We start from the raw sequence: 21818 nt of genomic DNA, 5'->3' as shown, positions 1-21818 counted from the left end.
TCACAGAGATCTTTGAAAGTCATGGATTCCGTGACCTCCGAACCTAATCATAGCCTTACTTATAGTTATCCTGTGATCGACCCACACACCCAGGTCTCTCTCCTTCTTTGTTGCTTCCAACTGATAATTTCTGCTCCAAGCTGCAGATTTAATATTATTACACCTTAAGTGAGTGACCTTAAACTTTGTACTATTGGATTTTATCCCATTTCTTTCACACCAGTCTTCAAAGTTATCCTAATCTTTCTATATAATATTCTGATCCTCCTCTGTATTGATGATGCTTCTCAACTTCCTTATCAGCAGCAAATTTCATTACCACGTGCCTACTTTTTGTGCCAAGGGCATTTAACGAGATTGAGGCCTATCTTGTAGCACCCACTTCGTGCTAGTCCCAGCTTGCTCTTGCTGAGCCAGTGCCCTCTCTGGGGAATTCTGCCTGAAACCTTCTCACCAAGTCCAGGGAAGGTCACTTCCAGCAGGGTCAGTTGTTGGGTTTTTCATTATTATTATTATTATTATGTATTATTTCAAGACGTAACAAACAAGATCAAAACTTCCCCCAGTTTGTCCTTCACCCCTCTTCAGTTCCTTAACCCAAAGTTTCTGGCTCTAATCTGAGAGTCTTTTTTATAATAGGACTTCCTCAGTTTCCCTTCTGTCCATTTTTGTTTCTGGGAGTGGTCCCTTCAACCTCTAGCAGGTATTGCAGCTCCTCCTCTTCATTTCCTTCTCCTCCTTTTATGAGGATCACCCAGTAAAGCAGCAGGTCTTTTCCCAGAGGTAAAGCTTGAGGAAAAGAAGCACAGGAGTCTGTTCTCACTAGAGCATGCTCGCCTCCAGAGCCTGGAATGAATCCTAAGACTCCTGACTCCCACCATTCCTCTGCTGTCAACAAGTACCTAAGAAACCCCTGGCAAAGTGTCTCATTCCCCTGCAGTGCTGGTCCACATAGTGGATGACAACCTACTATTGCTATTGTTTAGTCCAGTAGCTCAAGTGACAAGGATCTGTGTGGTGGATCTAAAGTTTCAGCCTTGTGGATGACCTATATGGGTGTTAATATGATGCCACATGATGGAATTTTGCGGGAGAGAACATTAGTTTGCCTTTTTTAAAACCCAGGAAGTTACACTGACAAAATTACACTAAGAGAATATTATTAAGATTGTAAAAGACTAGTACTCAAAAGTTAGGAAATGCCATAATTATAGACAGAGCAACCTTAATCAGCCCCCTTGCATGTATGTATTATGATTATGCTTGGAACGATTCATTTTTTATCAGTAAATGTCAATTTCACCATACACACAAAAAACAATGACAAAATATTTCCATCAATAATTGAAATTTACGATAGACAAAGAAAGAAAAATGCTGCTTTGAGAATTTATTGAGCCAGACAGAGCTCCAGCCCCTCCCGGACAACACTCCTGGATTCAGCAAGGTGTCCCAGCAATCCATCTCCCCTCTCTCCAGTGTGAAAGAGGAGACAGTTGGGCCATCCCCCAGATCCATCATACACTGGCTGTGGCCCTTCATTGTCTGGGATAAGTATTCTCCTGCCATTAACTAATGTAATTAGTCTATAGGTCAAATTGTAATAGTCTGTGTTGAAGTACTGAAGGTTCAAACTCTGCTGATGATGCATCATAAGGGCTGGATGTGACAGGTGTAAATAATGGAATTAGTTTTTACCTCCTTCCTTTAAAACTAGGAAATGACTTACAAAAATACTACATTAAAAGAACTCTAGGTTGCGAAGTCAAGAACTCAGAAGTTTGATTGTCCATACATTCCTCTTTGTGAGAGTGCATTATGATATAGTCTTTAATTACACACCCCATGCTGTTTTTTTCCTCTGGGTATTTGACTTACTCAGGGTACAAGTTGGATGCACAATAGGGCATAATTAAGTTTGCCCAAGCAACCATAACTCTGGCATTTCCCAGCTTTTGAGAGCTGGATTTAATTAATCTTTTTTCCTTTTTTTTTTTTTACATAATTATAAACTAAATCATGTATGGATTTTATGCAAATATGGATTTGGTGAAGTACTTATGCCAATGGGAGGTAGCATCTTCAAAAAATACATAGGTGTCTGCTTCCAGGAGAGGTTTCCTGGCTGTGAATTCCAAGCAGAGAGAGGTTCCACCCTCCAGCCTAGATTTAGGTACCCAAGTTTATGTGAGGAATGGGGCTTAGGACACACTCCTTTCATCAGTATCTCCCTTTGGCTAGTTTACACAGGTCCCCACTTAGCATGCTGGCTTTGGCAAATCCCATTCTTAGGCACCTATATCTCCCCATTCATTATATAGAGAGCCTAGGTGCTGGACTCAAGACTTTGTGGATTCCAGTGGGTTTTTTTCTAGGCACCTAAAAGTTAGGTGTTGTAATGCTTACTGTCACAATGCCTGAGTCCCTTTGTGAATCTAGCCCCCAGTGCGTAGTATCAGTCTTTCCTGGGTTGGGGAGACAGGCCACCATGCTTACACCTGGTTTTATCGTAATTTACAAATTAAAACAATGGATCTTAACCCAAGAAAAACAGGGTTATAATAAAAATGTTATAGTCATGAACTGTAGCTTTGCTGTCAGGTATGGCCGTAATGATACTTTTATAAAACTCCATATATATGGAATGGATTCCAACATGTCTTAGTTTAGAAACTTTAACAAACTTCCCCTTTACTCAAAGGAAAACATTTTTAAATGTGCTTTTGAAAATTCCACGAGGTACTAGGTTAGGCACATATCTGAATCTGTAGGTACCTAAATATCTTTAAAAATCTGGCCCCCGCCATCTATTTCCCTATAGCCCTGTTCAAGTAATAATGACTTGTGCTTGTGCTAACCAAAGGTGCCATGGCAACAAGGATGCCCAGAAAAAGTAAGGGTGGGTGAAAACGTTACTTAGCAACAAGGATCTTTAGGTTGGAGAGCTCTGTTCCTAATTGTGAAGGAAAATGACAGTCAAAATCAAAAAATGTAAAAACTCAAGGAGGAAATGTGCAGTGACTGGTGATGGTAATGTGTTGGAAAGAAGTATCAAAAGAAAGACAGAGGGGCATTAATATGAAATCTTAGGGAATATAGGAGCTTCTGAACAGACCTGGAACAAACCAGAAATAAAAAGGGAACAGTAAGAGAACAATGAAACCAAACAGCACAGAATGAAATGAAACCAAAACCCAGAATAGACATACAGAAAAGGATAATGGAAAGCAAACAGTGTTGAAAGAGGAAAACAGAGGACTATAAAACAGAAGAGAGAGTTTCTATGTACATATGTAGCTACAACTCTACTTAAGAACATAAGAATGACCATACTGGGTCAGACCAACGGTCCATCTAGCTCAGTATCCTATTTTCCAACAGTGGCCAGCACCAAATAATTCAGAGAGAATTAACAGAACAGGTCTATTATCAAGTGATCCATCCCCTGTTGTCTAGTCCCAGCTTCTAGCAGTCAGAGTGTTCGGGACACCCGGATCATGGGGTAATGCCCTGACCATCTTAGCTAATAGCCAGTTATGGACCTATCCTCCATGAACTTATTTAATTATTTTCTGAACCGAGTTATACTTTTAGCCGCCACAGCATCCCATGACAGTGAGTGCCACAGGCTAGTTCTGCATTGTGTGAAAAAGTACTTCCTCTTGTTTGCATTAAATCTGTTGCCTATTAATATCATTGGGTTTTTGTATTGTGTGAAAGGGTAAAAAATAACACTTTCACTTTCTCCAAACTATTCATGATTTTATAGACCTCTATCATATCCGTCCTTAGTTGTCTCTTTTCTAAGATGACCAGTTCCAGTCTTTTTAATCTCTCCTCATATGGGAGCTGTTCCATACCCCTAATCATTTTTGTTGCCTTTATCTGTACCTCATCCAATCCTAATATCTCTCCTTTGAGATGGGGTGACCAGAAAGGTATGAAGTATTCAAGGTGTAGGCATACCATGGATTTATATAATGGCATCATGATATTTTCTGCCTTATTATCTATTCCTTTCCTAATGGTTCCTAACATTCTGTTGGCTTGTGCCGCTGTACATTGAGCAGATGTTTTCAGAGAACTATCCGGGTTGACTCCAAGCTCTCTTGAGTGGTAACAGCTAAATTAGAATCCATCATTTTGTGTGTACAGTTGGGATTATATTTTTCAATGTGCATTACTTTGCACTTATCAACAATGAATTTCATCTGCCATTTAGACATGTTTTGAAGTATTTAACACTTTGCCCTCTTTGGGCCAAATGCAAAGCCCACTGAAATCTATGGAAAAATCTCATTCACATCATTGGAATCTGTATTAGGCTCATAGAGTCTTTCATCAAAGACTGGAAGTCAGAAAGACTAAATAAAGCATTACAGATTTATGTCGGTATGACTACATCACTCAGAGGGGTGGAAAACGGGCTTCTCACATTGACATAGCTACCTCTCAGAGAGGTGGAGTACCTACGCTGACGGATGAAGCTCTCCCATTGGCATAGGTAGCGTCTTCACTAAGCACTATGGTGGCACAGCTGCATTGGTACAACTGCAGCACTGTGAGTGTAGACCAGCCCTAAGACACACAACTTCCTTGCGCAGCAGAGGAGAACTTTATTTGACAACTTTACAGAACGGGAAAACAGACAGACACAGAAGAGTGAAAAGAACGAGGCGTACTTGTGGCACCTTAGAGGCTAACAAATTTATTTGAGCATAAGCTTTTGTGGGCTAAAACCCACTTCATCGGATGTAAGGTGCCACAAGTACTCCTCATTCTTTTTGCTGATACAGACTAACATGGCTACCACTCTGAGAAGAGTGACGTGACTTCACAGAAACTAATGTAATTTAGCAAGTTACTACTTAGATATTTGGAATGCTGATTTGAGTGCCCAAATATGGAAGGCATTGCCTTAATTTAGGCACCCCAATTTAGAAAGCTCCACCCACAGATGACACTAAAGATATGTCTACACTTTTGAGTTGGCGATAGGAGTCCCAGTTTGGGAGACATACCCACAGTAGCGCTCACTGAGCTAGCATGCTAAAAATAGATGGTAGCCATGACTGGAGGAGCTAGCCACCCCATGTACATACCCATCCAAGGCACCAGGCACATACTTAAGGCACCGAGCACCACCGACCTCTTGCGCTACTGCGGCTACACTATGTGTAGTATGCTAGTTCAAACAGAGTTAGCAAGGATATGTCTTCTCAAGCTGGGAATTACATCCCCAGTTTGAAGTGTTAGACATACCCTAAGCCAGGTTTGGCCAAACCTGAGTGGCGTTGCGACCCCATATGCCAGGTTGCAACACCCAGAGTCGGGAGTCAGAACCCCCATAGGTTCTGCTGCTGTAAGGAGAGTACAGGCTCGCTCTCCAACACCTCCCTCACCCCGAGCCTTCCCTCCACACCAAGCCAAGATCAGGGTTGTGGTGTGAAGGCAGAGGGTGCTGCTGCAGGTGGTCAGGGAGAGGAGAAGGAGGTGGCAGTGACAAAGGAGAAGGATCCTTGCCTGTGATTTTGCCTCTTGCCTCCTTCTCTCCCCCTCCTCCCCCTTAATTTGGATTCTGGATGGATCATGCAAAAGAAAAAATGCACCTGATGGGTCCCCTTAGTAAAAAGTTTGGGAACCACTGTCCTTGCTGACACTAAGTTGTCACATAGCAGCATCAGGGAGCCATGCTTCCTACCATTTTTAGTTAGCTGAGACTCCATCCTATCCTGATGGATAATGACCTGGCATCAGCAATACCTGCTTTCGTGACCTGCTGCCTGGAAAAAAAGCAATGCAACATACCTGGTTGTCAAGCCATCAGCCCTTAGGAAACTCCAGCCAATACAGAACGTTACAATGTACTTCCTCAGCAACACTGGCTACCTCCAGTATGTTTTCTGCTTTCTACACTGGCTTCTCATTGAATGTCAAGTTCAAGATGCTCTATGGCCTGAACCCACGATATCTAAGATATTGCTTAGACCTTCAGGATAAAGATTGTAGCTGACAACTCCTTCTACCATAAGTTGAAGCTTGTCTGACAGAACCATCTCTAGGGCTGTTCTGATATTGTGAAGCAAACTCTCTCAGGAACTAAGGGCCCTCACAAACTCCACCTCTTTCCACTTCCAGAGCAAGGCATGCTTCTTCAAGCTGCCTTCTCTAACATACATTGATCAAACTGGACAGTCTCTACGTAAAAGAATAAATAGACACAAATCAGACGTCAAGAATTATAACATTCAAAAATCAGTCGGAGAACACTTCAATCTCTTTGGTCACTCGATTACAGACCTAAAAGTTGCAATTCTTCAACAAAAAAGCTTCAAAAACAGACTCCAATGAGAGACTGCTGAATTGGAATTAATTTGCAAACTGGATACCATTAATTTAGGCTTGAATAGAGACTGGGAGTGGATGTGTCATTACACAAAGTAAAACTATTTCCCCTTGTTTATTTCCCCCCTCCACCCCCAACTGTTCCTCAGACATTCTTGTCAACTGCTGGAAATGGCCCACCTTGATTATCACTACAAAAGGTTCCCCCGCTCTCCTGCTGGTAATAGCTCACCTTACCTGATCACTCTCATTACAGTGTGTATGGTAACACCCATTGTTTCATGTTCTCTATGTATATAAATCTCCCCACTGTATTTTCCACTGAATGCATCCGATGAAGTGAGCTGTAGCTCACGAACGCTTATGCTCAAATAAATTTGTTAGTCTCTAAGGTGCCACAAGTACTCCTTTTCTTTTTGCGAATACAAACTAACACGGCTGCTACTCTGAAACTTCTCTAACATAGACACACAGTAGCATGCACATTTAAAAACACCCAAAGACCTTCCAAAACAAAACACTCCACTCCAAGCACAAGTCTCCCCTTGGAGAGAGGATGAAAGAGAGCAAGAGCAAGTCCGAGAACAACATGACAGATGTTAGTCATGTTGCTTATTGCAGGGGGTGGAGGGCACTCAGATACTATTGTGATGTGGGTGGTATAGGAACCTATACAGAACCAGCCCTGAGGGTTGTAAATAAAAGCTTAAAAAGTGAAGAGTGTGGGACCTAGCAGCTCAGAAAACAGAAGGCAAATCAAACCCCACACTTAAAAACTCCTCATGATTTTTAAACCAATCTCATGATTTTGGGGGAGCTGTTGTTTTGTTTGTACTGCACATATGGCTCCTGTGCTGCTATTTTTGCCTTTCTGTGCCCCCTATGTATTCTCTTCCTTCTCTCCCGCCACCCCGTTCTGCTGGCAAGAGACGACTTGGGACAGGACCCAGCTCCCCTCCCGGGCTGGGCTGGCCACCTGGGCTTCGGCAGGGGCTGGCTGCAGGATTCAGGAAGACGGCTCAGCCCTTTGCGTTTGGAAACCGATCAGCCGGCAGGAATCGAAACCGAAAGCGGACGGCGGGGGACGGTTAAAAGCGCCGTGAGCTTCCCCTGCTCAGCAGAACCTTGGAGGCAGGGAGCGGAGAAGCCGGAGAGACGTGCCCAGGCCACCAGCGGGAAGCGCAAAGGCTGAGGGTTAGCTACACCCTTCCAGCAAGGGCCGGGCGCAGGGGGAGAACCGCAGCCACCCGCCCCCGGCCAAGCGGCTGGGACCTGAGCGCCGGAGAAGCGTAGGGAGCCTCCCCCTTCCCTGGGCACTGGGGACTCTCGGAGCAGGCGGAAGCGCCATCATCCGACGCCCCCAGCCTTGCCACGGTGACTCCGGGCGCAGGAGAGATGTCGGCCCTATCGCCCGAGGAGCAGTTCCTCTACCTGATCTCCTGCTTCAGGCAGCGGCTCACGCAGTCCATACAGGTGGCACCGGTGCTGGACCGCCTGGCCACGCTGAGCCCGCAGGAGAAGGAGCGGATCCGGGCGGTCGCTGCGCAGCAGGGCGACCCGCAGGCGGCTGGGTTGCTGCTGGACGCGGTGGCGCGGGGCTGCCAGCAGCAGGGCTGGATCCAGCAGTTTGTCACTGCGCTGCAGCAGGGGGGCAGCGACTTGGCCGCCTGCTACGTGAACCCCAGCCTGAGCGAGCTGCCCTCCCCGGCGGAGGAGACCGAGCACGACGTGTGCGTGCGCCTGGTGCAGCTGCTCTATGGCACCCTGGTGGACAAGCTGAGGAGCCGGCAGGTCACCAACAAGTGTGTGGAGAAGGGACTCTTCCAGGACGATGACCAGGAGCGGGTAGGTAGCGCTGCCCCCTCCACCCCGGGTGCTGGGCTTGGCCGCGGAGCTGCTGCATTTCCACACACCCCTTACACCCACAGAGCCGGAGAGGTAGCTACCGCGGCATTGTCTTCCCGGCAGCCGGGGTGCGGGGCAGGATTCCCGGACAGGGTGGATGAGCCTCATCGTCTCCCTGTCAAAGGAAAGTCTCACCCGGGCCGAGCGCTGCTCGCCTGACTCCCGCCCCGCCCCAGCAGCCATTCCCAGGGGAGACGCGCAGCATCTGGGATTCCTTCCCTCTCTCCCTCCCTCCCCGGGCAGCGAGCCCAGGAGGGAAGTACAGGAATTGCCCTTCCCTGCCTGTGGTCCCACCTCCCAAAAGCTGTCCGGTGACCTGGGTGGCGAAAACGCCTCTGCAGAACTGATCTTCCTCTCCTGTTGCTCAGGCCGCAGGACTCCCCTGTTTGACTCTCATAACTGGCGCTTGTATAACATATCAAACTCAAACGTGTTCTTCAAGGTTCTTCACCCCTCTGCTCCCACTCATGCTTGCTCTCCTATTTCCTGCTCTCCTATTCCAGCCCTGCCGCCTCTATATTTGTTAATTTTGTGCTTTTTTTTTTCCTTGCTGTGTCTTGTGCTTGGAACAGCCCCTCTCCGGTAATACACCTGATAACCATCTTTTCATACAAACTCCTCCTCAGAATATGTCTGCTATATCTTTTAACAATAATCCACTAATGAATGAATTTCTTTCTCTCTCTCTCTCTCTCTCTCTCTCTCTCTCTGTATGGTAAAAAAGGGTACCATTTTGAGGTTGGAATTTTTGGGGTTCTCTGGTATACATTATGAGTGATTGTCTTACATGGATTGTAAGTCTTCTGCGGTGAAAACCATGGCTTGATCTACACTACAGAGTTAGGTTGAGGTAAGGCAGCTTATGTGGACCTAATTAAGTCAGTGTCTACACTAGAATGCTGCTTCTGTGGAAGTAAGTGGTCTGGTACACCGACATAATAACAACCTCCACAAGAGGCGCAGCACTTATGTCAATTAGGGCAATGCAGGGTCTGTGGAATTTCGTAGTGTAGACAAATCCCAGTCTTTACTCTTTGAATTGTACAGTTCTGAGCACACTGTGCATACTCCCCCCCCCCCCAACATAGAAAGACCCAATTTGTGTCATAGGGACTCCTACTTAGGCAAATGGGGTGTCCTAAGCACTTTTAAATACCCATCCAGTAGGAGGTGTCCATCAGCAGCCTGAGAACTGTGACAGGCATGTATACTGATGGTGATGGCAAAGCCTCCTGTGGTAGATATTCTTACTGATATGATACGGTTTGATGCTGCAACGGATTTGAACTTGCTTGATAATAAGATTTTGACTACAAACCGCACACTATGACCATGGCAGTTTTGTTCACCTTTTCCATGCCAGAAGCTGTCATGCATTTTGCATAGAGAAAATGTGTTGGCTAGTTTAGTTTCAGACAGAGTGTCTGGGAGTGATGGTGGACTTTCTAGGGTCATTGAGCACCTCTAAATCATTGTCTCTGCATTCCAACAAGCAAGTCTAAAGAGGGCAGCTATCGTATGTGAACCTCTGGAATGCACACTGAGGCAGGAAAAAAATAATTTGGGACAGGACTTAAACAAGCATGCATATAAAATCAAGCACATAAGTCCCATATTTAACTTCAATCGTGTGCTTGAGTCCTATTGACTTCAATGAGATTTAAGTATGTTTAATTTTGAGCATGTCCTTACGCACTTTCCTGAATCAGGAACTTAGATTGTAAGTGGTTTGGGCTCTCATTCTTACTATGTGTTTGTACCATGCCAAGCACAAGGGCCCCAAAAGTGCTATGGCGATTCAAATAATTAGTAATAGATAAGATATAAGTGGTGTGAGCAGGTATTTTTTGTATTTTTAAAATGGAGATGGCTGCTAGAATGGATAATGTGTCTACCTACAAATAAAATGGTAAAAGAAACCAACTAACTAACCACCCTGAAAATAACTTTTTTTGGTATAACTTCAATGCTATGTGTTTTAGTGGGAGACTAAAAGATCCTGTGTTGTAAAAGTTAATGTTCCTATTTATTTCATCATTAGTGTGTAGGTGATGAAAAGTGAAAGACCTTGAAAAATCTGGTTTACCATTATCTAGCCCTTTGTTTTTTGTTTTTTTGGTACTATAGCTTGGGCGACGAATACACTAATCCAGTAGTTTTCAAACAATGGTCTGTGCGAACTGGCAGTTCACATGAAGTTGGTAGCTCCTCCAAACATCACGGTTCTTCACTACAGAAAACTATATACCTGGAAACCAGGAGGAGCCAACCTAGGTAGTGTTGGCACCAGGAGTTTACTACCCCTGAATGGATCTTTAATGGCTTCCAGTGGAGCAGATTACTTTCATACCAGTGAAAAAGGTCCACAGTAATTATCTTGCATACACAGCAGTTTATTTGAGAAGCAATTACACAAGTGGTAAAAGGTTACATTAAGCACGTAACTCCTATGTTAGACATTAAGAACTATACATTCCTCTTAGTGAGCCTCTCTTTCACAAACATACACAAAGAGGCCCTGTGCTAGCCTCACACAGTTCCTGCTTGGCAAACAGAGAAGGTGGTTACCAATTCTATGGACGGCTTCTTCTGTCCAGGTCTGGTCTCCTCAGCCCTCTGGTCTGTCTCAGATTCCCTCGAGGCAAGGTCTTGGCTGCCTGGAAACCCCGCTGGTCATAGTCCTACTCGAGGCCACAGAGCAGAGTTTTGGCTACTCTGTCTAGCAGCGTTGCTTCTTTAAGCATTAATTAAGGAATCCCCCCTCTCGCTCCAGTAATTTATTTTGCTTGATTTTTATACTCTTTTTTCCTCAAAGGAGTCACATGTCTTAAAAGCATGCCCAGTGAGCATGTGGCTACTAATTTTTACCTAATTAATACTTTAGGAGGAGACTGCAGAGTGGTACCAACTGAACATTACCCCACGTTCACTCCTTTCAGTGGCGTAGCTAGGTGGAGCGAACAGGGGCAGCGGACATTAAAAAAAAAAAAAAAAGGTGCCACCTACTTGTACGCACCGGGGGGCGCTTCGGGTGCTCGGTGGCACTGAAGGCCCCCGCCGCCAAGGACCCGGAGCGCGTGAAGGCCCCCGCCGCCAAAGACCCGGACCGCCGCCGGGTGAGTAAAAATTAAAAAAGGTGCCTATAAATTAAAAAGGCGCCCCTTGTGCTCAGAACGGGAGCGGCCGCTCCCCCCGTTTCACCCCCTTGGCTACTCTACTGACTCCCTTATCAAGCATTCACTTCAGCCCCCTGCATGATGTCCTTCAGCAGGGTCGAGATGCCCCGGTCAGTCCATTCTCCACACAGGATGTTCTACACGTGTTGTTTGCTTTCAAGTGGACATATTTGCTGACTCAAAGATCAGTATTAATCATACACGCAGCATGGAGCCAGTCAGTTTCACCTCTGGCGTCTGCTAAGAGAAGGGTTCTGTTCCCAGAACCCTCTTTCGCAGTTCAGTCATGTCAAGCCATGTTCTCACTCCATTCATTCAGTATGGCCACACCAATTTGGCAACATCCCAACAGTTAGCTGTCTCTTCTGGAGTCCAGTGTTAAATAAGAAGCAGAGCGGAAATAGGAGTTGTCCTCAGGGATCATAGAAAGCATGTTTAGGAGAAGAAGAGGATCAGGCAACAGGGAAGCGTGGACAAAGGGAGAGGAAGAAAAGGGGTCAGAGTGGTGGAGGGAAGTGTATGAAGGGAAACAGGAGAAGATAGGAATGGAACAGATGGGGCTGGGAAAAGGAAAGGAAAAAGAGTAACGTTAGACATTATCATTAATTTTCACCCACCAACCTAAAATGCATACATTGTTCCATGTAAGCCATTGCTTTAGTTGCGATGGAGATGTTCTATAATGGTAAATGGGAAGAGATATGGCCCCCACAACTGTGAAAGAGGGGATGTGGTCCATCTCTCAGTTAAGGGGAAGGGGGTGTGTGTGTGTATGTGCGTGCCACAGAATGTGGTTATACCCTGGGTTCAGCCTGCAGCCAGTAGGCTCTGCAACTTCAGTACCTCTTTATTTCAGCCTTTATTTATACCACCTACCTTAAAATATACCACTGGTCAGACTGTTGCAAAGAAATCATTGTTTGGTGCCAGACTTCACAAACTAAGGGAGGTGGCAATAGATTATTCAGATTTTGAATTGGATTTAAAGATAACCTGGCTATAGCCTATGGGGAGCAATTTCACATGTGCATGAAGATGGACTAGATGACAAAATGCAGTAAATCTCTCCTGATTAAAAAATAAATAAAAATTGGCTCACTTATTTTGTATTTTTATCTATATCTGTGTGTATTCAAACTTAAAGGGAAAAAACCCACAACCAGAGTTCTGTACATTTTGTCTTTACTATGCTGTATGAGCCTTTTAAAAAAAAAATTGTTCTGAGGTTTTAATCTTACTTTGAGGATTTATTTTCCCCTTCTATTTTAACCAGATCTTAGCTGCAACTGAAAATCATGGGGATAGGGAAGGTGCACGTGAGTTGTTAAGTAGAATAATAAAGAAGAAAGATTGGTTCTCTCCATTTTTGGCTGTGCTGCGTGAAACTAAGCATGGAAACCTTGCAGATGAACTAAGTGGAAATGTACCAGGTAATTGTTATTTCACTAGTTTAAATTATGACTTCACCAGCTTTGCTTTTTGTGCTTGTACTGAATCTTTGGCCCAATTCCAGAGTTGTCTTCAGTGGGACTACTTATTTAAGGATTACTCATATAAAGGTGTCAGGATAAGGCTCTTAATTTCCTACTGACTGACTGACTGACTTTTAAACACATAACCAGACAAATGACAAATTTAATGAAGATTAACTACTTAAAAATTATAATTCAGTTGCATATTTTCTAGCCCACCTTTATTAACTTTGTATTTAATACAGTTTTTTTAAAATCCATGTAATTTTCAGGACATAGGCATTCTGAAAATTGTTTTTGATAAACACAAACTGACAGTTTCAGTTTTCTTGCACAACAGAAAGGTTTATGTCTTCCTAAGAACCCCTAGTTACACATGCATGTACTCTTGAACATCTCCTATATGGGTAAGTCAGTCACAGCTCTCAGATGTTAAATACAATAGAGTAAACAAGTAATTAGTTCATTAATGGAAATGACAAAATTAGGAGGGCTTTAGTGTTTCAGCTGCTGTTAACTATTCATACTACCACAGAATGACTCATGTTTTAGGATCATCCTTTCCAGATTGCTGACCAGGATTCTGCAACAGCTAAAAAAGAAGCAGCAGCTCAGATGTCTGTTCCAGGATTTAAATTGTACCCAGCACATGCAGGGACATTTTAGAAGTTTTTAGGGCTTTTAGCAGTTTAGTACCAGACTTGTTAAGTCTCCTGCTTGGCCAGGAAGGTCCTGTTTTTTCATCAGTTTTCTGAACTGTCCCCCCATGGCAGCTTCAACTTCCCAGTTTGAAGAGCTGAGGAGATACTGACTCAGGGGATTTGTCTATAGTTAGCACACAGCTTCACCAGGTAAGGCTATGATTAGAATCTTCCAGGCCTCTAATGGGGCATCTCCCTTTTAAGAGCAGGAAGCAGCCAGATCCCTCTCTCAGCCCAGGGCAAGCAGCAGCTAGTATCAGGGACTAGCAACTCAGCCACAGTTCTCCACCCAGTGCAGGACAGGTTGCAACCAGGACAGAGCGTCAAGGAGTCAACCCAGGGAGATGCCAGAGCCAGCTAGCAGCATATTTGTTCCTGTGTTCCTAAAGTTCATTCCATGCAGCAGCTTTGTCAGACTTAACTTCTAGTAATCAGGACACTTGCTCTCATTTATGTAAACAATGTAATGCATATTCCTCAAATATGTAAATTAGAGTATTAAGTTATTTGTGTACAAACTCCAGATTTCTGAACCTTCAGCTTTAATGTTGCTCTGTGCAGATACTGTGCAGGGTAAAAAGTTGAATAAGACTGTTATTCAGTGCACTGTTGAGGCCAGGTTTACACTACAAACTTTGGTTTAACTACATCGCTCAATGGTGTGAAAAATCCACACCCCGAGCGACGCTGTTATACTGACTTTAACCCACTGTGTAGACAGCACTGTGTCAGCAGGAGAGCTTCTCCTGCCAGCATTGCTACTGCCTCTCACAGAGGTGGAGTTACTAAGCCAATGGGAGAATTCTCTCCCATCGGCTTAGAGCGTCTTCACCAGAATCACTACAGCTGCACAGTTGCAAGTTTATAGTGTAGACCTGTCCTGAGTCTTAGCACTTTAGCTTGGTAACTGGGCTAATGCAGTCCTCAACAAGATATTACATAATATAGCATGCAGCAAGTCCATCACGCTGTTATCACCAAAAAATTAATATTTTCTCATGTCAGGAATGCTGTATGCATGTAGGATATGGTGAGAGTGGATGATGGGCCCCCTGAGGGGGTTGACCTGCCCACCTTTTTGTATATGTCTCCACAATTGTAAGGACAGCCAGCATTCTAAAAGGCCCTCTGTCGTTGGTGTGTAGTCAAGAACATTGTAAGAAAAAGAGAGGTGACAAAATTTTGTCTGTCTGATCCCAAATGACTTGTTAATGGAAAATGGCTTCTTGAAGTTGTATGCAGAAAAGCACAAGGTGTGAAAAAAACCTCAAAATAAGAGAAATTTAGTAATTCAATAATCCTGCAAAACAAGGCCACTTTTTAAAAACAAAAACTTAAATAAATGAACAAATATGGAAAACTCTGGAGTGCAGTGATCTCCAGTGTTTCTGTGTAGAGCACTCATATGTAATTTATCAAACTGCTTTGTTATTACTGATGAATATTCCAACTCTTATGCATCCGGTGTACCCATGCTGAAAACTAAAAGTACTGCACGGATTGAGTCTAAAAGAGGGATGGTCTTTGCGTTGAAAAGAATATAGAACAATGACAGAACATTGTTAGGCCAAACCCTCTATTATGTTTTCTGGATTTATGGACCCACATTATAACACAGGATGAATTCTGCTGGTCTTTATGTCCATGCAACCCCATTGACTTCAGCAAGGATTTACAAGTAAAATGGAAAGCAGAATCTGGCCTGTTATTTTATTTTCAGACCTTAATAGATCAAACATTTTTTTTCCCCTAGAAATGGTGGCAGTAAGAATTATAAACACAGTGAGTCCAATTTTCCAGTGTTAGTGTCTGAAGAGATCATCTAAATCCTGTATTTGGACCCTCAGGTCAACACTTAGGACATTTACGCCTTTGTGTGCTGACTCAGATGTGCAAATATGAGATTAGACTTTCTATTTAGTTGCCTGCGTTTGGAGAGTGGGCTGCATGTTTCAGTGAAAACAGCTTGTTTTGTGATGTAGTTCAAATTTTATTACTTTTCTAGAAACCGAAAATAAAGAAAATGGGATCAAGCAACCAGCTACTACAGATGTGGACGTGGAAGCTGAAGAGCCATTGGCCTCTGAAGTAGGGGAGGAGCTGAAGCAGAGAGATGAAATGAATGATAGTCTGGCCAGAGAGAGCATTATATTAGGAACATCTTTTGAAGACACTTCTGAAGTTTTAGGTAATCTAATAATGGATACTTTTTTTTTAGCATGTCACATAACATGACAAAACTTCAGGAATTAGGAGTAGCTGAAACCAAGATCTGTAAAATATCAGCTATAGATTTGTTTCCAGTGAGCTCCCTGCAGGCTAGAAATTTCAGTTTACTGAATGTATGCTATGAGCAATGCTAAGGGCATAAGTGAAAAGGAGAAAGTACGCTCTGGGGGAAGTGGTAAATTCCCACCCCACTCCCCACCACATATTTACAGTAATATAAACAACTGCTTATCCACTTTGGGCCAAATTCTGCAGGCATTGTTCTGTCCCTAGGTAAAATTGTCACTTGAATTCAATGAGAGATGCAGTGGGCTAAGGCATGACTAAAAACTGCCACACTTGAATTGATTAAACACAACTAGAGAAAAATCTCCCCTAAGGCAGAGGTAAGGGGTCCAGGAGCTGTCTTGTGGCACAAGACAGAATGGTTCAGGGGGACCTGTGCCAAAGCACTTCTACCTGCTGTTCCCATGGAGCAGGGGTCACTCCCATGGAACCAGTACAGGTTTATAGTGAACATATAGGATTTGCTACTTTAGCATGGCCTTCATGATTTGCTCACTTTTGATAAAAAGAGCATCAGTATTTGTCTTCCTCCTGTTTGTAATAAAATATTTTAAACTATTTGAAAACAAGCGTTAAGATGTTGTTTGAATAAATGTATAATTCTCATATAGGTTCAACAATTATCACAGATTTCAGGTTAAATCAGCCCAGGTCTACATTAGAAAAGGTTTGGTTGTATAGTTATACTACTATAACTATACTGGCAAACCATCCTGGTGTAGAGGCACCTTATACTGGCAAAAGCATTTTTATGCCAGTATAATTGTGTCTCCACTAGGGCTTTTGCCAGTAATTGTCTAACAACTTTTTAAGGGCAAATGTTTTCTTTACACCAAAAACAACATCATCAAACTTAACTTACTAGATCGTGTACAAACACAGAATCAGAAATGTTTTTAATTACTTATATTCCCAGTGAATTCACTTTTGAAAAATGTGCTTTGAACCATAAATAGCAGCAATACAGGTCCATATGGGATCCAATGATTCAAACGTATGCTTGTGAGCTAGGAAGACTTTCACATCTGTTACAGGTTTAGATAGAGCCCAAGTTGATAGTAATGATAATGGATAAATCCTGCCTGCCTTGCTCCATGTGTGCTAATCCAATCAGGGATTTTAATGGATCTGCTCATATGAGTAAGGCAAAGGAGGATTTGGCTCTGAAAACTGTAACCCTTCGCCAAGGGTAACAAGACAGCTCCTTTTTTGACCAACATAATATAAACAATATATCACAAAGTGTGTGTTTTAAAGTAACTGGTAGATTGATACTTGCATACAAAACATTTGTAGGCAGTCTTAGCAGAGGTGCCAAGTACTGAACTGAACAGATTGAACTCCCTTTCACTCTTAGAAAGGGTCTTTCCAGAACGGGGCCTGGACACAACGACATACCCTGAGTGCGGTTATATTTCCCTGCAGAGTTAGCCTGGGCTCTTTTCTGGTGTTGCCCCTAACCTGCCTTCCATCCACACACAACAACTGCTCACTTTAGTGGTGATTTTAATCTGGTCTATCTGACCCAGATGAGGGTGTGGGTTAGAGCCTGGGTTTCGCTTTCACTCAGGCTGGTAAACCATCCACTTTGCAGTGAGGACACAGGGTGAGTCACTTGAGTGGTGATAGTTTTCCAGGGTCTGCACATGGTTCCCTCCCATGTTCCCGGAAAGACAGACAAATTCTCCCATAATTAATTGGGAAAGAATCATAGAGCAGCTCAGGTTCGTGCAGCACAGAGAACATGGGGTGTGCCCCCAGAAGTCCTAGTGACTCACGCCTGGTAAGTGCAACACCAGTCAGGACCCAGTAACCTTAGGAAGGGCTTTGCATTGTAGCATCTCTCACCCAGTCTCCTTAAAATCAATTTCAGTTTTGTTTGACAAGATCTGTTTTCCATACAGTTATGTCGATTGACATTAATTATGCTATAGAAAGATAAGTTCTATAAGACACTTCCATAGGGATGGAGAATAGAGAAGTAGCTGCTGTACCCTGTTTTCCACCCTGCCTTCCACCTCCACACACAGATTAGAGCCTATAGATCTAAGTTTTGCAGTATGGGCCAGATTTTCAGAAGTGCTTTGCACCCAGCTGCTTCCATTGTGACATATGGCCATTGAGTGTTGAGCTCTTTTGAAAATTGAACCTTACATTTGAGTTCACTATAAATTGATTCCACTGCATTCATTTTAAAAGGAAGCTTTCAAATATGTCTTACAAATGATTCTCTGATTCCCTTATGTTAGACACACTTCACATTGTTTTAATATTGCAGTCCAGCTAATTAGGTTTACAAGATTGTTTATATTTTGATTCCAATACTTTCTCCTTTACATTTGTCCATGTGTTCCACATTTTAGGTCTGTTTCCCAGTATAATGCAGCACAAGCGGGTGCTCTTTTCCATTTTATCAAAAGCACAAGGGGCCTTATTCTCGACTGCCTTGCACTACATATGCAATCATTTCTGTCTATGCAAAGTGGGTGTAAAAGGCTATGTAAGGTGCAGTGAACAGTAGGGAACCATGAGCACTCTGCGGGAAGGATAACAAAGCTGATGAAAACGGTCGAAATATCAGCCTCTTTGTTTTGATCATTTGGGGAAGGTTGACTTTTTTTTAAAGTAATTTATGAAAATCACCAAAATTTTAAAATGGAGAATGTTACTCTTCTTTCACCCGAAAAACCCTCTTTCGTTTTGGAAAATGAGTTCTTTTTCATTTCTCTTCTAATGGATTCTCCTGAGGGAGGGTTTTGTAATGAATACTGTAGCTTGCGATTTAAATGTTAGCACAGAAAATATATTTACATATTTTTAGAGCCACATTTTGGTGCTGCCCTTAGGGTTGTGCCAGAAAACCTATACCCATAGTGGAGCAGCTGATCTCTTCACTGGGAATGTAGAGCATTTCTTGTCCAGCCACTAATTAGAAGTAAGACCAGATTATAGTAGCCATTTTGAAGGCCTTCATGGAGTGGTTGGTAGACTCACTCCAGGCCCCAGTAACAGGTGTTCACATCACAAAGCTGCCATCAGTGCTTGTGCTCTTGGTGGTGGTCTCATCAGAGAGGACAAATCAAGAGTAAATATTGACGGTGGCTCTCCAGGACAAAGTTAAAGCTTGCCCTGCAGTTGCCTCTGTTTTACTTGTGCTGTTGACAAATAAGAGGGATTAATTTCTGGTAATCAACCACCTTTGAGAGGCACTAAAACTTGCTTAAAAGAGAACAAGACCAAGCTGTCATGTAGTCACTGGCCTGGGACATGCTGACCATGAAGCAGATTACTTCTCCCCCAACACGTTTCTCACCAGGATGCTTATATTGTATATTTTTTAAGTACCATTTTCAGAAGCAAGTGTAGCTTATCTTTATCCAGGAAATGCTAGATCTCTCTCTTTTTTTTTTTTTTTAAACAGAAGCTTTTATTATTAATGACCATTTTGTTATGTGGATTACTTGTTGACTACAGCAGGACCCATGTATATGAGTAATAATGGATTAATAATTGAAAACCTACTAATAGGTAGTATTGACCAGGTGTTCTACTGCCTTGCATCTTGTGTAGTCATTTAAACATGTGCAAAGTGGATGCACACACTACCCTCCGAACTTGGTAGTTTTCTATACTTGCTTTGCACTCACTTTGCACAGATGGAAATGGCATAAATAAGCTGCAAGGCAATGGGGAATCAGGTCATGTGGGCTAGATGTTTCAGAAAAGTTCGTAATCCATTTAGACACCAAAATAGTTGAGCCTTTTTGAAAATCTGACCATGCTGTCAAGTTTATAATTTAATTCTGCCATATCGTTGTCCTCCAGTAGAGGGCATGTTAAACATTGAGATAAGTCTGTCATACCAGAGATATTCATTGCAGTGTTCAAGTCTTCTAGCAGGTGTAACATAATTAGCACTTTCTAGTTTTATTTGGAAATTGTTTAGTAGATTAAATGTTGCCTCTTTGCCTTTAAACTATATGAAAAGACTTTTTTTAGCTTGCTACTTAAAAGGCACCAATGTAAAAGTCATCTTTCTGGCTGTTTTTTTTATTATTATTATTTATTATTTATTTTTTGCTTGTTTTTAAATCTGCTAATGATACAAATAATACCTAAGATTACATTGGCTGAAAAAGAGTAGAAGGGAACATATTTTTTCCTTTTTTCAGTTTTCATACTTTATTCATTTGGCAGCACTTGGTGTATAGGTATTTTCACTTTTTTTCCTTTTATAGCTATAGTTAGTCAGTGTCCCTACTCTTCCATGCAGAAACAGGTAGGTCTGAAATATGACTGTTTAAAATTTAAAAAAAAGCGGGGGGATTCAGGGGCACGTGTAGTATCAAATTGAGTTAAACACAGTTTCAGAAACTTAGATTTCATGTTGAAGGAGTCTCTTTAACTCTTTAATTTTGGAGAAAATACACTTGCCTTAACAAGTTGTAGTGTGATTACAACCACAAAGTGCATTTAATTGCTAAGGCCCTGATCCTGCAAACACTTGAGCACATGCCTCTATTAGAGTAGCAACGAAATTATTTTCAGGAGTCATGGAAAATGAGATGAACTATTAACAACTGTAAGTCGGTGGTGCTGTGTGCTGTGCTTTAGCCATGTTTCACATCAGTGGTAACCAAAGTGACATAGCCAGATATAAGTGTAGTCAATACAGTGCTTTCGGACCCTGTGGAACAATACTGTGTAAGTATAAGATTTTCACTTAGTTTTTAGACTGAAATTTTAGGTTTAATATTAATAAAATGAATACTGTCACATTTGGCTTAAGCTCTGTAGGAGAGGAGCCATGTCTTCATATTTGCTTAAATAACTGCAAGCATGTGGCACTAGACTAGATTAGGGCCTCTGGATGGTACTGTAATATAAATAATAGGTTTTTTAAATTATTTTACTAAGTTCCAATCAGTTACACCTGTAGAAGTCAATTAAAGGGAGAGAGGTAGGAACTGAACTGACCCATATAACCTTTCTGACTGGTAATAGTGATACCCAAGAAGGAAAGCTTATTTTGTCTCTTGATACCTCATTGTTTGCTAAGCTGGCAAGGAAAAGCAAATCCAGGTACTGAGTTTGTTAATAAGAGGCTTACCAGGCAAGTCTTATTGGAAGTTAGATTTGTCACAGTAAACTTCTGTAACTTGTTAGTCCTTGCTGTTTTTATATTTGTATATTTCAACAAGATAACCCACAAGAAAAAATATTAAGAAATCTGACAAGATACGTTGTGGAGGCTTTGGGAGTGCAGGGTACATGTGTAAATGATTTTTATAACTGTCAGTTTTGAACGTAATAAATTAGACCAGAAAGCGCTGGTGAACTTCCTGTACACTTTAAAGAACTTTGAGGTCCTAGCACGTTCATGTTTAACTTAAACTTCCTGTATTCTGTTATTGTCTGGTTACGTCTGTAGCCTAAAGTGTCATAATAGGTCTCCCAAGGAATCATTTTTACTTCTACAGTTTGCAAACCACAAAGTCTTTAGATTTACTGGGAGATGGGCATCTCCATAGGTTACCACTGCAGTTCCTCCTCCAGTTCACACAAAGCTAAATGCTGAGCCTGGGTCTGGCCACTTTGAACTCTTAAAGCTGGAAAATTGCCCCATGGGGTAGGCAAGCATTTCCCCTGACAGTAGGGAATCCTCCTATGGTATAGCTGATCCTATACATCTGCACCGCTCCCCCCGGCACACCACAACCTTGGCATAGGGAGCAGGAAGAGAGTGTGCTGGGGCAGGGCTGAAGGCTTGGTTCTACCTGAGATTGTCAGCCACCCCAGCCTGTTGCTGCAGCTAAGATAACTTTGAGCTCCCCTCAGATACTCTGCTTTTTTGGCATGCCTTTGTTGAAATATAGTGTTAACTACAAGCATGCAGGGAAATATTCTTATGTCATAAAACATTT

At 42.6% G+C, this 21818-nt stretch overlaps 1 protein-coding gene across 5 annotated transcripts in view; it reads left to right on the top strand.

Annotated features, from left to right (window-relative positions):
* IFIH1 (interferon induced with helicase C domain 1) overlaps window positions 1-21818 on the top strand; it is a 50969-nt gene that overhangs the window by 5020 nt on the left and 24131 nt on the right. For 3 of the 5 annotated variants that reach the window (XR_006284881.1, XR_005227355.2, XM_007056641.4), the window contains exons 1-3: window positions 502-8190; window positions 12700-12856; window positions 15605-15787. Coding sequence is in view for 3 of the 5 variants with exons in the window: in XM_007056641.4 (XP_007056703.2) it covers window positions 7741-8190; window positions 12700-12856; window positions 15605-15787 (790 nt within the window). In the remaining 2 variants the exon portion in view is untranslated. Of the gene's footprint in view, window positions 1-501; window positions 8191-11134; window positions 11367-12699; window positions 12857-15604; window positions 15788-21818 lie in introns of those variants that run through there. The other 2 variants (XM_043525267.1, XM_043525266.1) reach the window with 2 other exon arrangements.

The sequence above is a fragment of the Chelonia mydas genome, chromosome 11 (assembly GCF_015237465.2).
Source record: "Chelonia mydas isolate rCheMyd1 chromosome 11, rCheMyd1.pri.v2, whole genome shotgun sequence".
Taxonomy (NCBI): Eukaryota; Metazoa; Chordata; order Testudines; family Cheloniidae; genus Chelonia; species Chelonia mydas.
Note: the sequence above shows the minus strand (reverse complement) of the source record. Positions and strands in the feature narration are given on the sequence as shown.